Below are 19,440 nucleotides of genomic sequence, written 5' to 3'. Positions count from 1 at the left end.
GTCAGCCCTGGTGCCGACCCTTTTTAATTTATACATATCTGATATGCCGAGCACCAGGTCGCGTAAATTTGCATATGCGGATGATCTGGCCATCGCATACCAAAGCAAAAATTTCAAAGATCTTGAAAAAACATTGAATGCGGACCTTGAAGTGCTGAATACCTATTACCTTAAGTGGCATTTGAATCCCAACCCCAATAAAACAACCAGTACCATAATGCACCTTAATAACAGAGCTTCAAGCAGGAAACTACAGTTTTCCCTGAATGACCGGCATATCAGACATGAAGATAAGCCCAAATATCTGGGAGTAAAATTAGACCGCACACTAACGTTTAGCTCCCATCTGGAAGACACCAAACAGAAATTAAAATCTCGAAATGCCATTATGTCTAAACTGGCCGGAACATCATGGGGGTGCGGAGCTAATACACTAAGGACGTCAGCATTAGCCCTCGTGTACAGCGTGGCTGAATATTGTTCACCAGTCTGGGCGAAAAGTGCGCATGTAACTAAAGTAGACACCCAATTGAAAGAGACGATGAGAATTATCTCAGGCACACTTAGGGCTACCCCATGTGACTGGCTCCCAGTCCATGCCAACACAGAACCCCCTGATATAAGGCGCTCCATGGCGACCTCAAGAATATACAGGAAGATCGTACACAATCCAGAACTCCCTATACACCAAGACTTATCACCCATCAACAGGCTAAAATCTAGGTCCCTCTTTTGGATGATTGGCAGGGAATTACAGGACTTCGACCCAAAGCTAGCCTGGGGGGAATCATGGCTCAAAGGGACACACAAGAACCAAAAGCTTATCGATGACCCCAGCAAGAAGATAAATGGTTTTGATCTCCCTCGGAAGCTCTGGGTTGCCTTAAATCGCCTTAGAACAAGCGTGGGAAGATGCAAACATCTAATGAATAAGTGGGGACTTGCGGAGAGTCCCGTGTGTGAATGTGGCGAAATCCAGACAATGGACCACCTACTGGTGTGTGAAGTGGTAGGATATAGTGGTGGACTGAAGGACATACATTACCTGCCTGACCTAGCCATGGATTGGCTCAAAACTATAAGTAGCATTGTGTAGTGTTGTAATTTCCTGGTGGATTGTAATGGCACTGTAATATTTGCCTTGTATATGCCGAACGAATAAATAAATAAAATCGGTTGTGAATAAATAGTTGCTATATTTAAGTTCAAACCCCCATACAAATGCAATGAGTCACAGTTGGAATCAGCCAACTCCCACAAATACCTGGGTGCAACACTTTGTAGTGGTCTGAAATGAAATGATCACATAGGTTCAGTTGTGGGTAAAGCAGGTGGTAGACTTTGGTTTATTGGTAAAATACTGGGGAAGTGTAATCAGTCTGCAAAATAGATTGCTTACAAATCACTCATGTGACCAGTTCTAGAATACTGCTCAAGTGTGTGGGACCCTTACCAGACGGAACTAACAAGGGATATTGAACACATAGAGAGAAGACCAGCATGAATGGTCACTGGTTCGTTTAATCCATGGGAGAGAATCAGTGAGATACTGAAGGAACTGAACTGGCAGACTCTTGCAGACAGATATAAACTGTTAACCAAGTTACAAGAACTGGCTTTCAATTATTACTTCAACCCCCTAAGTATCGCTTATGTAGGGATCGTGAGGATAAGCTTAGAATAATTACTGCATGTACAGAGGCATTCCAACAATCATTCTTCCCGCACTCCATACCTGAATGGAACAGGAAAAAACTGTAATGACTGGTAGAATGGGATTTACTCTCTGCCATGTACCTCATGGCGGGGTGCAGAGCATATATGTAGATGTCTATGAATCTGTATTTTGAAGTGACTGTCTTTCGGCACATATGAAGGTACATGATGAACTGTGGATCTTTCCGTGCCTCAATAATGCATTTAGGTGAACTCTTGATGTAATCATTTTCTCTTCATAATTCTGAGATTGACAGTGACAACTCAATCTATTTCAAATCAATTGCTTCAGATGAAAACTACAGTGTTCATCCTAAACTAAATTCTATACAATAAAGGTTGGTTTTGATCTAACATAACAGACACATTCTGCCTCTACATAAAATTACTTGAAATTATCCATACCCTTCCATAGCAATCTTTTTAGACATACAGTACTTTATCAGCTTTATTTGTTTGGTTAATATTTTTGTATTTTATTTCTCTTTCACAAATTGTACCCAGCTTCACTAATGTGAGAACTAGTTTCTACTTGCAGTAACAGAAAAGATTCTGTGGGAGACGGCTTGCATCATCTATTCACGCAGAACCTGCTTCGAGATGACATGTCGTCTGAATTCAGACACTTTGAAAAAGTGTTTTGGAGCACGAGGCCGAAATACCTTGACTGTGGTAACTAGTTTCAATTAAAAGAGGTTTTGATTAGTATAAATTAATTAAAATGCTGATAAACACACAACAATAATTCTTCTAAGAAACTCACTTCATATCCATAATCCTTTGACTAAATGGAATCATTTCATATGCACCGCAATAACTTTCTGTTTAAAAAAAAAAAAAAAAAAAAAAAAAAAATCCAAAATCATTAAACTGATATTTGCTTCTACATTCATTTAATCCTTCCATTTTCTTTCGGCTTGGTTCAGTTAATACCCAGATTGCATGTGAATAGCAATGGCAATTTGTAAGGGATTCCAATGTCACTTGGATGCACTGGGCTATCTGTACAATGGGCCATCAGTATAGCTTAAAATTACATTAAACTTTATTTGATTTATAAAACACATCACAATTCTGACATAAGACTCGCCTAACACTGCTGGGTCATTGCCATGAGCTGCCAGGACAAAAGCAGCTGCGCCAACTGAAGGCAGGCAGTTGGGCAGCGGTGATGGCTGTGGGGGTGGCCTTGGCACACTTGTCATCGAGTGTAGCCAGCAGACGCTCTGATGGTTGCAGATGTGACTATGTTATTGAGATGGTGCTGTATTGTATTTGCCTAGTGTGAAGGTGGAAAGACTGAGGCACGAAGATATTTCCATGTTTCACACGCATGTTACTGTTTCTGAACTGAGCAATAATAAAAACACATTACCCAGGGTTTTTGTTTGTTATTTATAAAGTTAAGATCAAATAAAACACAGATGGGAATGTGGACCTGCAACCCTGAACAACCAACGACAACACGATAAGTATATCCAGCAGGAGTTGGCAGTTTAGAATCCCACATTATTAGTGGGGGCTTGTATTAATGTCACTGAAAACAAACTATCGCTAGATCTCTAATGGTAGGTGCGACCACAGCAAAGTGGTATCTGTCAAGAGGGAGGACTAACATATTGTTGCTCTAAAGGACCAGGAGCTTTTCAGTCATTACATAGGAAACAATATGGACATCTGCCTAATTCTTCCTTGCAATATTATCCAACAGGGTGTTAATATGTTGGTACTTTGGCAAAAAGCAAGGGGAAACAACAGTTAAATTTCCAGCCCATGCAGGTACTATACTGTGTAATGATTATAGCATCGTCTTGGATAAAATATTCCAGATGTACCAGATGTAGAAATGTTCACATTCAGTTCAAGGACAGGGACTTTTCAGCATAAATCATTAGAATCAGCCAAAAAAATCAGGTATTCTACAGAGCAGGGCAATAAGTGTTATTTCCCTTAATTGCGCTGGGAGTTTAGGGCATTTGGAAACAGAAACAGACACGATGAAATCAACAATGTTATAAAAAGGTTAGATTACTACTATCCATATGAAGTAGATGTTGAGTCACAGACAGGCACAATAAAAAGACGGCTGTTTATTTTAGCTTTCGGCCAAAAGGCCTTTTTCTGAAGTAGAAAACACACACATATTGACAGAACCACAGTTCACACACACACACACACACACACACACACACACACACACACACACACACACACACACACACACACACAGTCTCAGGCTGCTGTGGCTAAATACTCTGGTGTGTGTGTGTGTGTGTGTGTGTGTGTGTGTGTGTGTTAGGGGTAAGGATAGCTGAAGGGGTGGGGTGGGGGGGGGGGGGGGGAGAGGCTAGCAGCACTGTATGGGGGATGGTGTAGTGCTCATTGTGAAACTGTGCAGATACATTGGGGGGGGGGGGGGGGGCAGGGTAGGGGTGCTAGGTGCAGTTGGGGCAGAGAAGGAGGGAAAGGAAAAAAAGACCAGTGGGTGCATTGCTGAACTAGAAGTCTGTGTTGTGCTGGAGTGGGGGAGCAGGGTCGCAGGATGGGGGATAGATAGGATGAGGACAGGGACTAGCAATGACTGCGGGCAGTAGGGTTATGGGAATCAAGGATATGGTGTCAGAAGAGTTCCCACTTGTGCAATTCAGAAAAGCTGGTGTGGGTAGGAGGGGTCCAGATGGTGCAGGCTGTGAAGCAGTCATTGAAGAGAAGGACAGTATGTTGGGCAGCATGATCAGCAACTGGGTGGTAAAGCTGTTTCTTTGCCACAGTTTGTCAGTGGCCATTCATGTGGGAAGACAGCTTGTCCCACAGTGGCTGCAATTAAGTTGGTAGATTAAAGAGCTGCTTTCACACATGGCTGTACCTTTGATAGGATAGGAGGTGCCTGTGACCAGAATGGTGGTGGTGGAAAGATATGTGGGACAGGTCTTTCATCTAGGTCTATTGCAGGTATACTAGCAGTGAGGCAAGGGCTTGGGAGCTGGAGTGGGATAGGGAGGACAAGGATAGTGCGTAGGTTTGTTGGTTGGCCGAATACCACTGTGGGAGGGACGGGGAGGACAATGGGTAGGACGTTGCACTGTGTCATTTTGTAAAACATACATTAGCTTTTTATCACCTTCCTCATTGAAATTAGCATCTACAAACATGTTAATACCCAGGAAATATTAAAATGAATGTTTGTAAAATTGGCTGCTACATGTTTTGTAACTATGTTGATGTCATAATGTCAAGATGCATTATATGCATGTCCACAAGTCGCTGTGGTGTGCTAGAACCCGTAATCTCGCAGCCTGGACAGGTCACAGCCCACTGCCACAGCTGGCCACATGGAGGGCAGCCGACGGGTTTCACAAACAACCTTTAAGCTGTTAAAAGGGAGAGTGGTGCTATACATTCATTAAAATTTAATGGTTCCCATCCTGTTATATGTAATGGATAGGCAGTACCATTTCGAACAAATGAGAAGTCAATTTGTGTCCGGAAAGGAAAAGTCTTGGGTGCACTAGTTGTTGGAAGCGAACCAATATATGTGGATAGTTGTAAGGTAAAGTCGCCACCAGTATATACGTATTTTTGAGTTTCATGCTTTGATAAATTTTGGCAGACTCTGGTTCACTAGTTTCGTGGTTAACAGTCTATGTTATGCTGGGAGACATTTGATTGCAAGTTATAGTTTGCTGGGCTTGCAACCATTTATTGGTGGGGAAGTATTTTAATTAGCTGCAAGGAACAGGACTTGGTGTTTGTGGTTGCAAGTTTTGTTTGATGATAGAGGACTGGGATCCATACACTTCTGTGGCATAAATCTAGAGGTCCAGTGAGCACACTCAGATGATTAAAATCCCACCTTACAGGTGAAGAAGTTTGTGACTACGTGATAGATATTCGCTCTGTCTAACGTTATTTGATCATCACAGGCAGAGTTCGCAACACGACATGCCCAGAGAATGTGCTTGAAATATGGGTATTTTGTGGCACACTATTACAGGATAGAGTTTTGGCTGTTCATTGATCATGGATTGATAGATTTTGGCCTTGAGTGAGGTAACTGAAGAGTGTTTTATTTATTGTTATGGACCCTAGTATGTGTACAGAGAAGTTCATCTTCTTCGTACAGTGAGGATTTGCCCTGATTTGGTAAAGCTCTGCCCTGATATTGTTAAACATAGGGCACAAATATTGAAGGAGCATTATAAAAAGGCAAATGTACAGCAAAGCTATCACTTATTGTTAATTGTATTGAGTGACCATTTAACCTAAGTACTCTAGTGGGATGCATGATGTCAACACCTGAAGAGGGTGACAGCTTTGATCATAATGTTTGTATGGGTTAAAGTGGTGGTGACTCCTGTGTTTTTTTGTTGCTTTTTTCTATCATTGCTGTCCGTTAGAGTGAATTTAAGTTTTTGCTGGCACTTAGACACCCTTCTCACAGTAGTATTCCACAGTTCACCAAAGCTACACAGTATACTCGTCCTTCCCTACACAACCCCTAGACCCAACCCCTTACCTCATGGCTCTTTCCTCTGTAATAGACCTAGATGCAAGACCTGTTCCATACATCCTCCCACCACCACCACCACCACCACCTACTCCAGTCCAGTCACAAACATCACCTATCCCATCAAAGGCAGGGCTATCTGTGAAACAAGTCATGTGATCCACTAGCTATGCTGCAACCACTGTGCTGCATTCTATGTGGGCATGACAAGCAACAAGCTGTTTGCATGAATGGCTACTGACAAACTGTGGTCAAGAAACAAGTGAACCACCCTGTCGCTGAGTATGCTGCCAAACATGACATCCTTCATTTCAATGACTGCTTCATAGCCTGTGCCATATGGATCCTTCCCACCAACACCAGCTTTTCTGAATTGTGCAGGTGGTGTAACATCCACAACATAAATTTTAGCTACAATGCGATGAGAGGAAATTATACCTGTAACAGTTACAAACATTACATATTCAACATATGAAAAAAATAGTGAAAACAATTATAAATATTAATTATTTATATAATATTCTATGATGTAATTGGACATATCGATATGTATCATACAAAGACAATGATAATTGTAAATTTCTTTTATGATCTGCGTTTGTCTTACTTTGTTTTTACCTTTTGTTGGTTGGCTTTTGTAGGTTGCGGACGCATATCAAACTGAGGTCTGTTGTTGTTGTTGTTGTGGTCTTCAGTCCTGAGACTGGTTTGATGCAGCTCTCCATGCTACTCTATCCTGTGCAAGCTTTTTCATCTCCCAGTACCTACTGCAACCTACATCCTTCTGAATCTGCTTAGTGTATTCATCTCTTGGTCTCCCTCTACGATTTTTACCCTCCACACTGCCCTCCAATACTAAATTGGTGATCCCTTGATGCCTCAGAACATGTCCTACCAACCGATCCCTTCTTCTGGTCAAGTTGTGCCACAAACTTCTCTTCTCCCCAATCCTATTCAATACTTCCTCATTAGTTATGTGATCTACCCATCTAATCTTCAGCATTCTTCTGTAGCACCACATTTCGAAAGCTTCTATTCTCTTCTTGTCCAAACTATTTATCGTCCATGTTTCACTTCCATACATGGCTACACTCCATACGAATACTTTCAGAAATGACTTCCTGACACTTAAATCTATACTCGATGTTAACAAATTTCTCTTCTTCAGAAACGCTTTCCTTGCCACTGCCAGCCTACATTTTATATCCTCTCTACTTCGACCATCATCAGTTATTTTGCTCCCCAAATAGCAAAACTCCTTTACTACTTTAAGTGCCTCATTTCCTAATCTAATTCCCTCAGCATCACCCGACTTGATTAGACTACATTCCATTATCCTTGTTTTGCTTTTGTTGATGTTCATCTTATATCCTCCTTTGAAGACACTGTCCATTCCATTCAACTGCTCTTCCAAGTCCTTTGCTGTCTCTGACAGAATTACAATGTCATCGGCGAACCTCAAAGTTTTTATTTCTTCTCCATGAATTTTAATACCTACTCCGAATTTTTCTTTTGTTTCCTTTACTGCTTGCTCAATATACAGATTGAACAACATCGGGGAGAGGCTACAACCCTGTCTTACTCCCTTCCCAACCACTGCTTCCCTTTCATGTCCCTCGACTCTTATAACTGCCATCTGGTTTCTGTACAAATTGTAAATAGCCTTTCGCTCCCTGTATTTTACCCCTGCCACCTTTAGAATTTGAAAGAGAGTATTCCAGTCAACATTGTCAAAAGCTTTCTCTAAGTCTACAAATGCTAGAAACGTAGGTTTGCCTTTCCTTAATCTTTCTTCTAAGATAAGTCGTAAGGTCAGTATTGCCTCACGTGTTCCAGTGTTTCTACGGAATCCAAACTGATCTTCCTCGAGGTTGGCTTCTACTAGTTTTTCCATTCGTCTGTAAAGAATTCGTGTTAGTATTTTGCAGCTGTGACTTATTAAGCTGATAGTTCGGTAATTTTCACATCTGTCAACACCTGCTTTCTTTGGGATTGGAATTATTATATTCTTCTTGAAGTCTGAGGGTATTTCGCCTGTTTCATACATCTTGCTCACCAGATGGTAGAGTTTTGTCAGGACTGGCTCTCCCACGGCCGTCAGTAGTTCCAATGGAATATTGTCTACTCCGGGGGCCTTGTTTCGACTCAGGTCTTTCAGTGCTCTGTCAAACTCTTCACGCAGTATCATATCTCCCATTTCATCTTCATCTACATCCTCTTCCATTTCCATAATATTGTCCTCAAGTACATCGCCCTTGTATAGACCCTCTATATACTCCTTCCACCTTTCTGCTTTCCCTTCTTTGCTTAGAACTGGGTTTCCATCTGAGCTCTTGATATTCATACAAGTCGTTCTCTTATCTCCAAAGGTCTCTTTAATTTTCCTGTAGGCGGTATCTATCTTACCCCTAGTGAGATAGGCCTCTACATCCTTACATTTGTCCTCTAGCCATCCCTGCTTAGCCATTTTGCACTTCCTGTCGATCTCATTTTTCAGACGTTTGTATTCCTTTTTGCCTGTTTCACTTACTGCATTTTTATATTTTCTCCTTTCATCAATTAAATTCAATATTTCTTCTGTTACCCAAGGATTTCTACTAGCCCTAGTCTTTTTACCTACTTGATCCTCTGCTGCCTTCACTACTTCATCCCTCAAAGCTACCCATTCTTCTTCTACTGTATTTATTTCCCCCATTCCTGTCAATTGCTCCCTTATGCTCTCCCTGAATCTCTGTACAACCTCTGGTTCTTTTAGTTTATCCAGGTCCCATCTCCTTAAATTCCCACCTTTTTGCAGTTTCTTCAGTTTTAATCTACAGGTCATAACCAATAGATTGTGGTCAGAGTCCACATCTGCCCCTGGAAATGTCTTTGTAATTATTTGTTAATTATTACTTGAGAATAGAGTTCATTATTATTATAAATATGAGTGAATAATTATTTGTAACTTTAATTCCTCTCTCAGTAAGCATTATCTGTGTTAATTATTTCTTTCCGCTGCAAGGAGCGCAGCCATTGATGATGGCGATTTCTATCGCGTTTTTGTCTGTGTTTTCCTTAGAAACAAATCAAATGTTTGCTTAATGAAGTCTAAATAGTGCACAATACGAAAGTAGAGTTTATAGAGTTTAATAAGCATTTCAAATACTTACTTATTTGGTCTAATAATAGAAAGTCTCTATCAATTGTCTGCTGCCATCTTAACAATTATCTCAGCGGCAAATTCAAATTACGCAACTCTGCAGACATAAGTGCCGAACGTAATACAAATGTGTAAAAACAAATGTGCACCGGTGGTCCCGAACTCATTTTAACACTTACAGCACGGTGCCCGTATGCCATACAGGCACGGCTGCCCTGACGTTGGCGACGGCGCCCGTATACCGTACGGGCGAGCCTTTATTTGGCTCCGTAAGCGCGTTTTGCGTGTCTCCGAAGCAGTTTCGTCAACTAATGTGGAGGTATTTCATTCTTCTTCCGCAAGAGGCAAGTACTTATTGGCTATCTCATCCTGGGAGCGGCTGTGAGCACTGCAAAGACGAAGTTACCCGCAGTTCATTCACAGGTGTTTACGATCGTGAAAATATCACGCAGCGAGTTGACGCAGGCAGAGATCTTAGATATTCTTTATGGAGATGCGGGATCTGAAATTGACGATTCTGACAAAGAGGATTCGTACTCTCCAGACGAAAGTACAAGTGATGACTCAGGTATGTATATGTCTCAATTGTTCATAAAGTGAAGAGTTCATTACCGCATTTTGTATTGTGAGTAATGTTCATTACTTCACTTGCATTTAGTACCTTGTAGTACCAATCTTAGCATTATTTTTTTTTTCTATGCAGACAATGGTACAAACCATCAGTCACACCATCTGTGGTACCTGGTCATGTGTGCCTCACTGAGCACAAAGAGCAAGATTGGTCGGAACTAGACGATCAGCCAGCACTGCTGAATTTCCAGGAAGTAGTCGGCGTAGCACCGCATTTTTCAGATGCCACTGAGGAGCTTCAATATTTTAGTTATTTCTTTGATGACGACCTTATTTGGCTTATCAAAAGTGAAACGAATCGGTACGCTGGTAACGTTATTACGGCAATGAAACGCAAAGGTAGCCTGAAAATAAACTCTGTTTGGCATAAGTGATCTGTAGTAAAATTGCAAGAGATTTACTGGTCTATCAGTATTATTTTGCGTACATGTGTCGTCAAATTGCCGAAAATCAGTGATTATTGGTCAACAGACCCGTTTCCGCAGACAGGATTTGCGAGTAAATTGTTGAGTCACAATTTTGCGCTACATTGTCGATGTTACACTTGAATGACAATACTACGTTCATTAGCAGAGGCGAAGAAAAGTAGGACCCACTTCACAAAGTGAGGCCTTTCTTTGGTTTCTTTGTAAATAAAAGCACAATTAGTTTTCGTCCAGGCACGAATCTGACAATAGATGAGGCAATGTGTCCCTTTTGTGGTAGAACAAGCTTCAGAGTATACATGAAAAACAAATCCAATAAATATGGAATAAAATTCTATGCTCTCTGCGATTCATCAACTGGTTATATGCTAAACTGTGATGTATATACAGGTTCTGCAGGCAGTATTGACAGTAGTATCCAGGGCCTTGTAAAAAGATTGTGTTCACAGTACTTTGGCAAAGGACATTGCATTTATGTGGATAGGTACTACACCAGTCCATCTCTTTTGGACATGTTGTGGGAAAATAAAGTTCTTGGAGTGGGAACTGTAATGAAAAACAGGAAAGGTTTGCGAAGAATATTCAGAACACTAAAACTAAAGAAAAAAGATAGTTTTTCAAAGGAAACACCATCTCCTGGCCGTGAAGTGGAAGTCAAAATGAGATATTTTTTGTCTTTCCACAAAGCATAAGTCTACCAGCACTAGTACTCAAGTGATGGCCAAAGGTGGAATAGCAGAAATTGTAAAGCCAGACGTTATTATTGATTACAATAAGAATAAAGCTGGGATTGAAAGAGCAGATTAGTTCTCCAGCTGTTATCCGTTTGCCCGAAAAACTTTGAAGTGATGGTAAAAGCTGTTTTTCCACTTGTTTATCATGTGAACTGTCAACAGTTTCATTTTATATAAAGAGAAGACTAAGAAGAATGTATTCCAAAGTAGAATTTATTCACAGAGTGAGGAAGAAATAGGCTGAGAAGGGCGGAAATATCTTTCAGCAACAAGCCGCTTCATCCTCACAAATTGAGAGGACATTTGCAAGGCACTTTCCAGAGAAGGTCCCACCCACTGCAAACAAGTTGAATACTACTAGGTATTGCAAAGTATGTTCAGACAGGGGGAAGAAAGAGACGGGTAAGTGCATCAGGAAGGAAAGTATATGGTGATGCAAGGACTGTGGCGTTGGCCTTTGCATCCCACAGAGTTTCCAGGATTTTTACACAAAGGCTAACTACATCTAAACTATTAAAATACTCTAGTTTACAGGTACCTGCAGTTAGACAGTCCAGTGATATTTTGTTTTAAATTTAGATACAGTAATAATGGCATTACTCAAGAGAGAGATCATGTAAAACTTTTTTATCCACGATATTTTTGTGTTTTCTTTTTTTAATTATAACACCAATTTGTATTTTATATTGTAAAATAAACTCACATTCATGTAAAGCTCTTACTTTTTCCTTTTAAATGATGCAAGAACCACATTCCTATCATTTTTCTGTTCTTTGCAATCTAATTTCAAACATCCCACTAAATATGCCAGTTCACAGCCAAGTGCTGGGTGTAAAGAGGGCAGTGTTGAAAGTGTTAATGAAAATAATTCAAAACAGATTGGTTCTTTAAAAACAGTGCTCATAGCACGATCGTTATAACAAACTTTTCTAGCTGATGTATGGAGCCGAAATTAATTACGTACGAGTTGCGAAGAATATTGTTTCAGGTAACATACGTCAGTGTTGTGCGCGGCTGATATTCAGTGGTTTCAATGATCATTTTGCTGAAGATAACTGTTTCCATCATAATCCATAGTTGTATAGAATCTGTTGTATGAACTGTGATTTAGTGACACACAACTTACAGACAACACTTGAACAAGACATTAACTTGGAGTTCTTTAGCAACTTGACCAATTCTTTAGCCAGGAGAAAATTTATTTAGTAATTACTCAATGTAATAAAATAAGATTATCATTTTCATTTACAAATTAGTTAAATACCAAACCACTGAATAACACAGCGAACGCCACAGCAATATATTCTACGTTCTCGCAACCCTCCTGGCCTCAGTCTTCGTTAGTCATTGTCCTCTCCCATCCAGCCCCTTCACTGTTCCCATTCCAGCACTACATGGCCCTCATTCCTTCATCACACCCAGTCTTTTTACTTCTCTCCTTTTTCGTTACCCCCCCCCCCCCCCCCTCCCCACTACCACCGGTCTAACCTCCCGACTGCACGTAGCTGACCTACCTCATCCCTGCATGCTCCCCAACAGCATGCCACTGTCCGCCACCCCTACCCATCACAGCCTCCTCCTTACACCCATCCAGTCATCGCTCCCATCATGCACTGGTGCCGCTGCTTGCAGTGTGGCCTCAGTTGCCTAAGGCTGCATTCATGTGTGTGGGAGTTGCGTTTGCGTGACTGTGTATGTATGTGTTTGTCATGTAATTTTGATAAAGGCCTTACAAGCTGAAAGCTACATTTGTGACAGTCTTTTTGTTGTGCCTATCTGTGACTCAGCATCTCTGGTACATGGTGAATAGCAACTTTCCTTTTCACAATATTGCTAATCTAAATCCATTTTTGTATTCCAAGCTCACTTGCTAAAGCTTAGCATTCTTCCTTTGTCACTCCTTCCTTTCTTTCCTTCATTTCTTTTCCATGCATTCATCATCAGTTTCACATGAACTCACTGCACTTTCGCCATTTACACTCAAGTCATTAGCACTAAGAGCAGTCAGACAAACATGTTAGTCTCTAAATAGTGATAAGGAAGACTTATTATTGTGGGTTAATCTCTACAACAAATGTCAACAAATTTACTACACTGCAACATCAATGTCTATGCAGTCCACTTTATTGTGTGTGACAGAGGGTACTTATATAATGCACCACTATCTTTTCCCCCATTTCTGTTCCACTTGTGTATTAGAAGAAAAATTATTAGTAAGCTTATGTATGAGCTTGAATTTATATAATTTTACATAATGCACATTTGGTCTGATATAATGGGGTGGGTTGGGGAGGGGGGAATAATGTGTTGCTTTATTCTTTCTGGCACATGCACTCTCAGAATTTTAACAGTAAGCTCCTTCATGATCACAACAGATTTCTTGTAGTGTCTGTCACTGGAGTTGGATAAACATTCCATAACACGCTAAAGCTGGTTAAATAAACCTCATATCTTTGTTTAATCTTCTCCATTAATCTTGCATGGTAAAAGCCTCACTGTGATAAGTAATATTTAATAATCCCTCATAAGAACATTTTGCTAAACTACCGCCTTAAAGGATGAATTTCAATTCCATAGGATTCTTTCAAATTAATCTCCATGTGACATCTGTGTTTTCTATAACTATCTGCATTGGGTCATTCGATCTTAAAACATTCGGAATACATATGCCTAGATACAATATGGCTGTCACTATTTCAAATAACTGATTAACAATAGGTTTTCCCATCTAGTTACAGTCAGTTCCACAAGAAAGTGTATGCCACAATTTTAAGCATAACATCCTTAGTGACATCTCTGGTAATGATTCAAAATGTTACAAATGGCTCTGAGCATTATGGGACTTAACTTCTGAGGTCATCAGTCCCCTGGAACTTAGAACTACTTAAACCCAACCAACCTAAGGACATCACACACATTCATGCCCGAGGCAGGATTCGAACCTGCAACTGTAGCGGTCACGCGGTTCCAGACTGTAGCACCTAGAACTGCTCGGCCACTCTAGCCGGCTTCTGGTAATGATTTCGAATCTGTAATCAATGCATTTTTGCACAGTGCATAGATAAACAGTGTGAGAGTTGAATTTTTTGTTTTGTCAGTTGCAGTTTAAAATGAGTGCAAAATATCTGAAGCATCACGAGGCAGTGTTCCCTGAAAATCAACCAAAGGGACCAAAGCTTTCATATGCATCTGCTGCTAAAATTCTTAGGAAGTCAAAGACATTTGTTGTGAAGTGGGTCGAACAATATTTAGAGGTTGTAAATGTGGATGACTTATTGGAGAGAGGGCTAAGCTGCCAAGCTATAATCGATAATGGCGGCGATTGGATTAATTATTAGTTAATTGTGCAGTTAGTAAAAACACATATTTTCATGTACACATATATTATAATAGTGTCTTTTAATCATACAGATAACGGCGCACACTTTCTTGTTGAATTGACTGTATGTACAATATATTAAATTTACTTACATTGACTGTCAACTGCCAGTCTCTCGCAGCAAGTGTCTGACACTTGGTGTCCACACCTTTCTTAGGCAGTTTTGTTTGCTACTGAGAAAATTACCACAGAGTCACATGCAACATTATCCAGAACAATGGCATAAGTGACTGTCAGAACATGAAAGACAAGTGTTGTATGATGTACATACATCAAATTTTTGAGCTGCATTGTTTATTCTTGGACGTGTGTGTGTGTGTGTGTGTGTGTGTGTGTGTGTGTGTGTGTGTGTGTAGAAGAATTATGAAGAAAGATAATGTTTCACAACTGCCTATAGTCATCAATATCTAGTACACAAATCATTCAATACATCATATTTGCACTGGAGGTGAACTACAGGAACTTAATACTTGGTATCATATTAAAAATAGTAAAGGCATATGAGTCTGAGTATGGCTGTTGCATCAGCATAGTCTGAAGACTTCTACAAGACTTGTAACCTCTCAGTGATGCAAATGGCTTCAGAGATTCCATCATTCCACACTGACTGTCACTTCAATTTGAATGACAGTTTCAGTGCTTATGTCAGTTTCAAAAACTTGGAGTGCGTACCAGGCATGAGGCACTAATGAGATTATGTGCCATATTGTCATTGTCTCTTCTCTTGTGCAATATGGTACACATCAAATTCACAGAACAAGTGGAAGGCAGCATTATACTGAATAGTTTAACAGTCAATTATGAAGATCACTATCAAGTTAACAAACCCCTGTGTCATTTTTTTCCATACAAATTTTTTGACTGTCCATCATACCTTAAGAATTTTCTTCTGCCTATAGTTAAAAAACAAAGTCTTTGACTTCAGAAATCAAGTTCCTTCCATTTTATACATCATCTCTAGTTTTCAGTCTCCACAGATTTAAAGACTTACAAAACAGACTTTTAATACCTATTTTTAAAGAACAGAATATGATTATGATGAGTAAAATTCGAAAAAAGTTTGCTTCCTATATCTTGCTTTTCAAAAAAATTACTAAAATTGTTTGAATTCATTTTTCTTTTTTGTGTGATTTGGAGATAACTGTAATTGCTACATTTTAGCATAAATTTTTATTTTCAGAGCAGACACAGACAAGTCTCAAACAATCATCTTCAGATGCAGAAATAAAAATTTGAACTTCTATATAATTTGACATACAAAATACATCCAGTGCTATAAAATACAGAGACAACAAAATTCTAACCACAAAGTGCAGGCCAGGAGGCTCATGGATTGTCATTAATGTAAAAGGTGTTCTGTTATACTTTAGATTATGGCAACAAATACAAATCATTTTAACAAGTTTCTAAAATTACCTAGTATCAAATGTACACCTGTAACTTAATACTGTTAAAAGTTACAAGAAAAATAACCACTTGTTACATGGAGGCAGTGTTAATAAGTGGATATGTGCATGAACAAGAAGTTGAATATTGTAGTTCAGCCTTAAAACCTAAATCCAGTACAGAAGCAGCACCAAGAGAATGGTGGTTGTGTGTGGTGTGGTGTGGTGTCGTGTGTGTGTGTGTGTGTGTGTGTGTGTGTGTGTGTGTGTGTGTGATGAAAAAAAGCAGCAGCACCAGGAGACCGGTGTGTGTACATTTGTTATCTGTGAGCTCTAAAGAAGAATTCAAGTTTGCAAGCTGAACTTCAGTGTTCTGCTATACCATCTGAATATGTAATGAGTGGCTCCCATTAGTCACTTCAGTGTTTTGCTCTACAATCTGAATATGTAATGTGTGGCTCTCATTAGTCAATTCATTGTTGATATTTTCACAAGAGAAGTACTCACCTGAAATAGCAATGATTTCCTCTGGAATGTTAGCCTGAATGTCAATCTTGTTCCTCTGCTGCTGACAGGAAAAGCACTAATTTCTATTCTTGGCTTCAAAAAAGATTCACTTTCCAGCACTATTCTCATGTCAGGCACATACTCTGTGGTACGCAGCAATATCACATAATCTCCTGAAAATAAATATGTATACAGTACTTTAAGTCAATGTTGTAGGAGAAATTTTCATTTTATAAGGACAGTGACTTTGTAAAAGTTGCTGCACGAAACATGTATTCGGTCCACATCAAATACAGCCTTATACATACAGGATATAACAAAATGATAATGAAAAACTATGAGGGGTCGTAAAGGGTGACTTGATGAACAAGTTGAGGATAGCAACTCACATCTAGAAAAACCATCCAGCTACGCCACAAAGTGTCGAAGCTGTGGTGGCTGACGTCCGCAACTCTAGGCCACACCATTGGCGGCATGAATTGCATCTCACAAAAATGATTATGGCAAGAAAATTCATGAAATTAGAGATAATATAGAGGCTTACCTACAATCATTTTTCCCATGCACCATTTGTGAGTGGAACAGGGAAGAGGAGATCAGTTAGTGGTACTGTATGTACCCTCTGCCACACACCGTTAGGCAGCTTGTGGAGTTTGATGTAAATTGCCATAGGTAGCAATCACTCCTACCTCATATTGTTATTATTCTGGCCCAGATGTTCCATTACTTGATACTGATGAAATGGACATGATTTTGTTTTCCCGTATTGTTACAGGCAACAAGATGTGGATATTCTATACCGATACAGAATTGAAACAGGGGTCAATTTCCAAACTGCCCTCACTATTCAAATATGCCTTGTACATATATAATTATGTAAGATATATACAATTACGTAAGATGCATCATTTATGTTGAAATAAAGAGAACAGCTGTCAAATGACAGGAATGGATAAGTGCATCAGACCAACTTTAGGGCTTACTGAAACAATAGGAAGGAATAAGGGTTGAGAATAACCACAATGCGCACCTAGTGTGCGAACCTGGTGGAATCCTTCACCATGTTAAGAAGGCTCATCCGACATCCATTGAGGACACAGACACCAACCACTTGTACATGTATACTGTTTTTAATATGCTGTCTGTAACTGGCCTTTGGATATTTGTAATGAGTAGCTTAGCTAGCTGAGCTGCCTTGCTTGCGATATTGTGTGTGTGTGTGTGTGTGTGTGTGTGTGTGTGTGTGTGTGAAGCCATATGTTATCCAATACTTGAAAAGGGGCCAGGAGAACACTCATGATGCTTCTGTAGATGAGTGGTTGCCTATACACTTTTTTCTGCATTATTTACATCCTTGAATTTTAATTATTGTAATACAAAATGTGTCTATGTAACTACAATAATAACGATAGATATTCTCAGAAATAAAGACAGACACATAAGTTCCTAAAACTGAGAAATCCTTCCAATGCTGTACATTAACTGAAGACATATGAGAGTAGGAACACCATACTTCAGTTAGGCAAGCCCACAAAATGCAAGGGTGAGAGGAACTGCAAACAACGGAAATGTGACATCATGGCATATGGGATTTTGAGAGCAGGGAGAGCTTATGTCAGAGAGTGCCAAGTGCAGAATAAGTGGATTGGTAGAGTAAAGAAAGAAATAAAAATAAAGAAAAATACTGAGGTTTTATTTCAGCAACAACATCTGAAAATGACGCTGTACTCTAATTGATATGGTACTGGAAAACACAGATGATACACAAACATGCAAATGAGTGGAGACAGACTCAAATAATGGAAAATTCATTCACGAAAATTTCTCAGTTTACTTGCTGCATCAAATTCGGATAAAATTTTGAGCTATCAGTGATATCCACCACCAATAAACTGACTGTCATGAACTGGCAAGGTTCTCTCTTTTATACCCACAGAATAGCATCCGATTGGCTGGGTTATATCATGACAACATGTACAGAGATGGTGTGCTCTGCGACTATAGATTTTGCTGGCACGCAGTATCTAGCATTCAGCAACATCCGTCACATCAGGCAGTTCACTGCGAGAATTATTCCTCTGTGTTTTATCCTTGTCATGAGCAGGTTCTCATTTGTTCAAACAAAATCTTCTGCTTATTTAAAAGGCCACCTCTGATTTATCCAGATGCCCTTATTTAAGGTGACACTGATGCTCAACACAACGATCAGCAACTATCTGTATACTCTTGCCTGTGTAAGTCTTGCCACACTCACAAGGAATGTTATAGATTCCCAGCACTCTCAGGCCAACATTATCCTTAATAGACTGTAATGTTTCTTTAATTTTTCTGGGTGGCTGGAAAACTGGTCTGATTCCTTTCCTGTTTAGGACTTTACCTATCTTGCTAGATGTTGCATTGCAGAATGGAAGCCACATTATGTGTTGATCCTCATGGCTTGGTTTTCTGAATAGTGTTGATCTATGTCACAGACAGAATATCTGTGCCTTCTGAACACCGTCTTCAGATGCTTAATCCTGGAACTGCATGGTTCATGTTCGAAATAGTTCTGGCTCTGTGTACTATGATGTTCAGCATAGCTCTCTTCTGAACTGTGTAATGGGACATCCTTTTCTAATGTAACCTTTCTTTCTTGTAGAAGTAATCGTTACCAGGATTAATCCCGAAACTGGTATAGGTGAACATTCTCAGCTGTTTCACTGAAAGAATTTCATTTGATTTTGTATACAATGTATTATATTTCTGGCTAAAATGTATACAAAGAAATTAATTTGTTAGTAATCTGTACGTACAGTTAAAATTATTCTTTTTTAAAAATATTTGAAATTATGAAATTTCTGGTATACTTAAAATTCATATTATTAACTGCACAATCTAACACTAATTATTAAATTTATTTCTGGATTCATTTATAAAAGAATGTTATATCTTGGTGATGATTCTTCTTTTGTCAATAAAGTTTGTAAACAAACTCTTTTCCTTTGTAAACTCTTTGCAATATTATGAGTACCGCAG

General features: G+C 39.5%; 1 protein-coding gene across 2 annotated transcripts in view; it reads right to left on the bottom strand.

Annotated features, from left to right (window-relative positions):
- The window catches only part of LOC124619037, an 88,030-nt gene that overhangs the window by 13,321 nt on the left and 55,269 nt on the right, over positions 1-19,440 (bottom strand). For both annotated transcript variants that reach the window (XM_047145394.1, XM_047145395.1), the window contains one exon: positions 16,426-16,598. In XM_047145394.1, coding sequence (XP_047001350.1) covers positions 16,426-16,598 — 173 coding nt within the window. The remainder of the gene's footprint in view (positions 1-16,425; positions 16,599-19,440) is intronic.

The sequence above is a fragment of the Schistocerca americana genome, chromosome 1 (assembly GCF_021461395.2).
Source record: "Schistocerca americana isolate TAMUIC-IGC-003095 chromosome 1, iqSchAmer2.1, whole genome shotgun sequence".
NCBI classification, from domain to species: Eukaryota; Metazoa; Arthropoda; class Insecta; order Orthoptera; family Acrididae; genus Schistocerca; species Schistocerca americana.
Note: the sequence above shows the minus strand (reverse complement) of the source record. Positions and strands in the feature narration are given on the sequence as shown.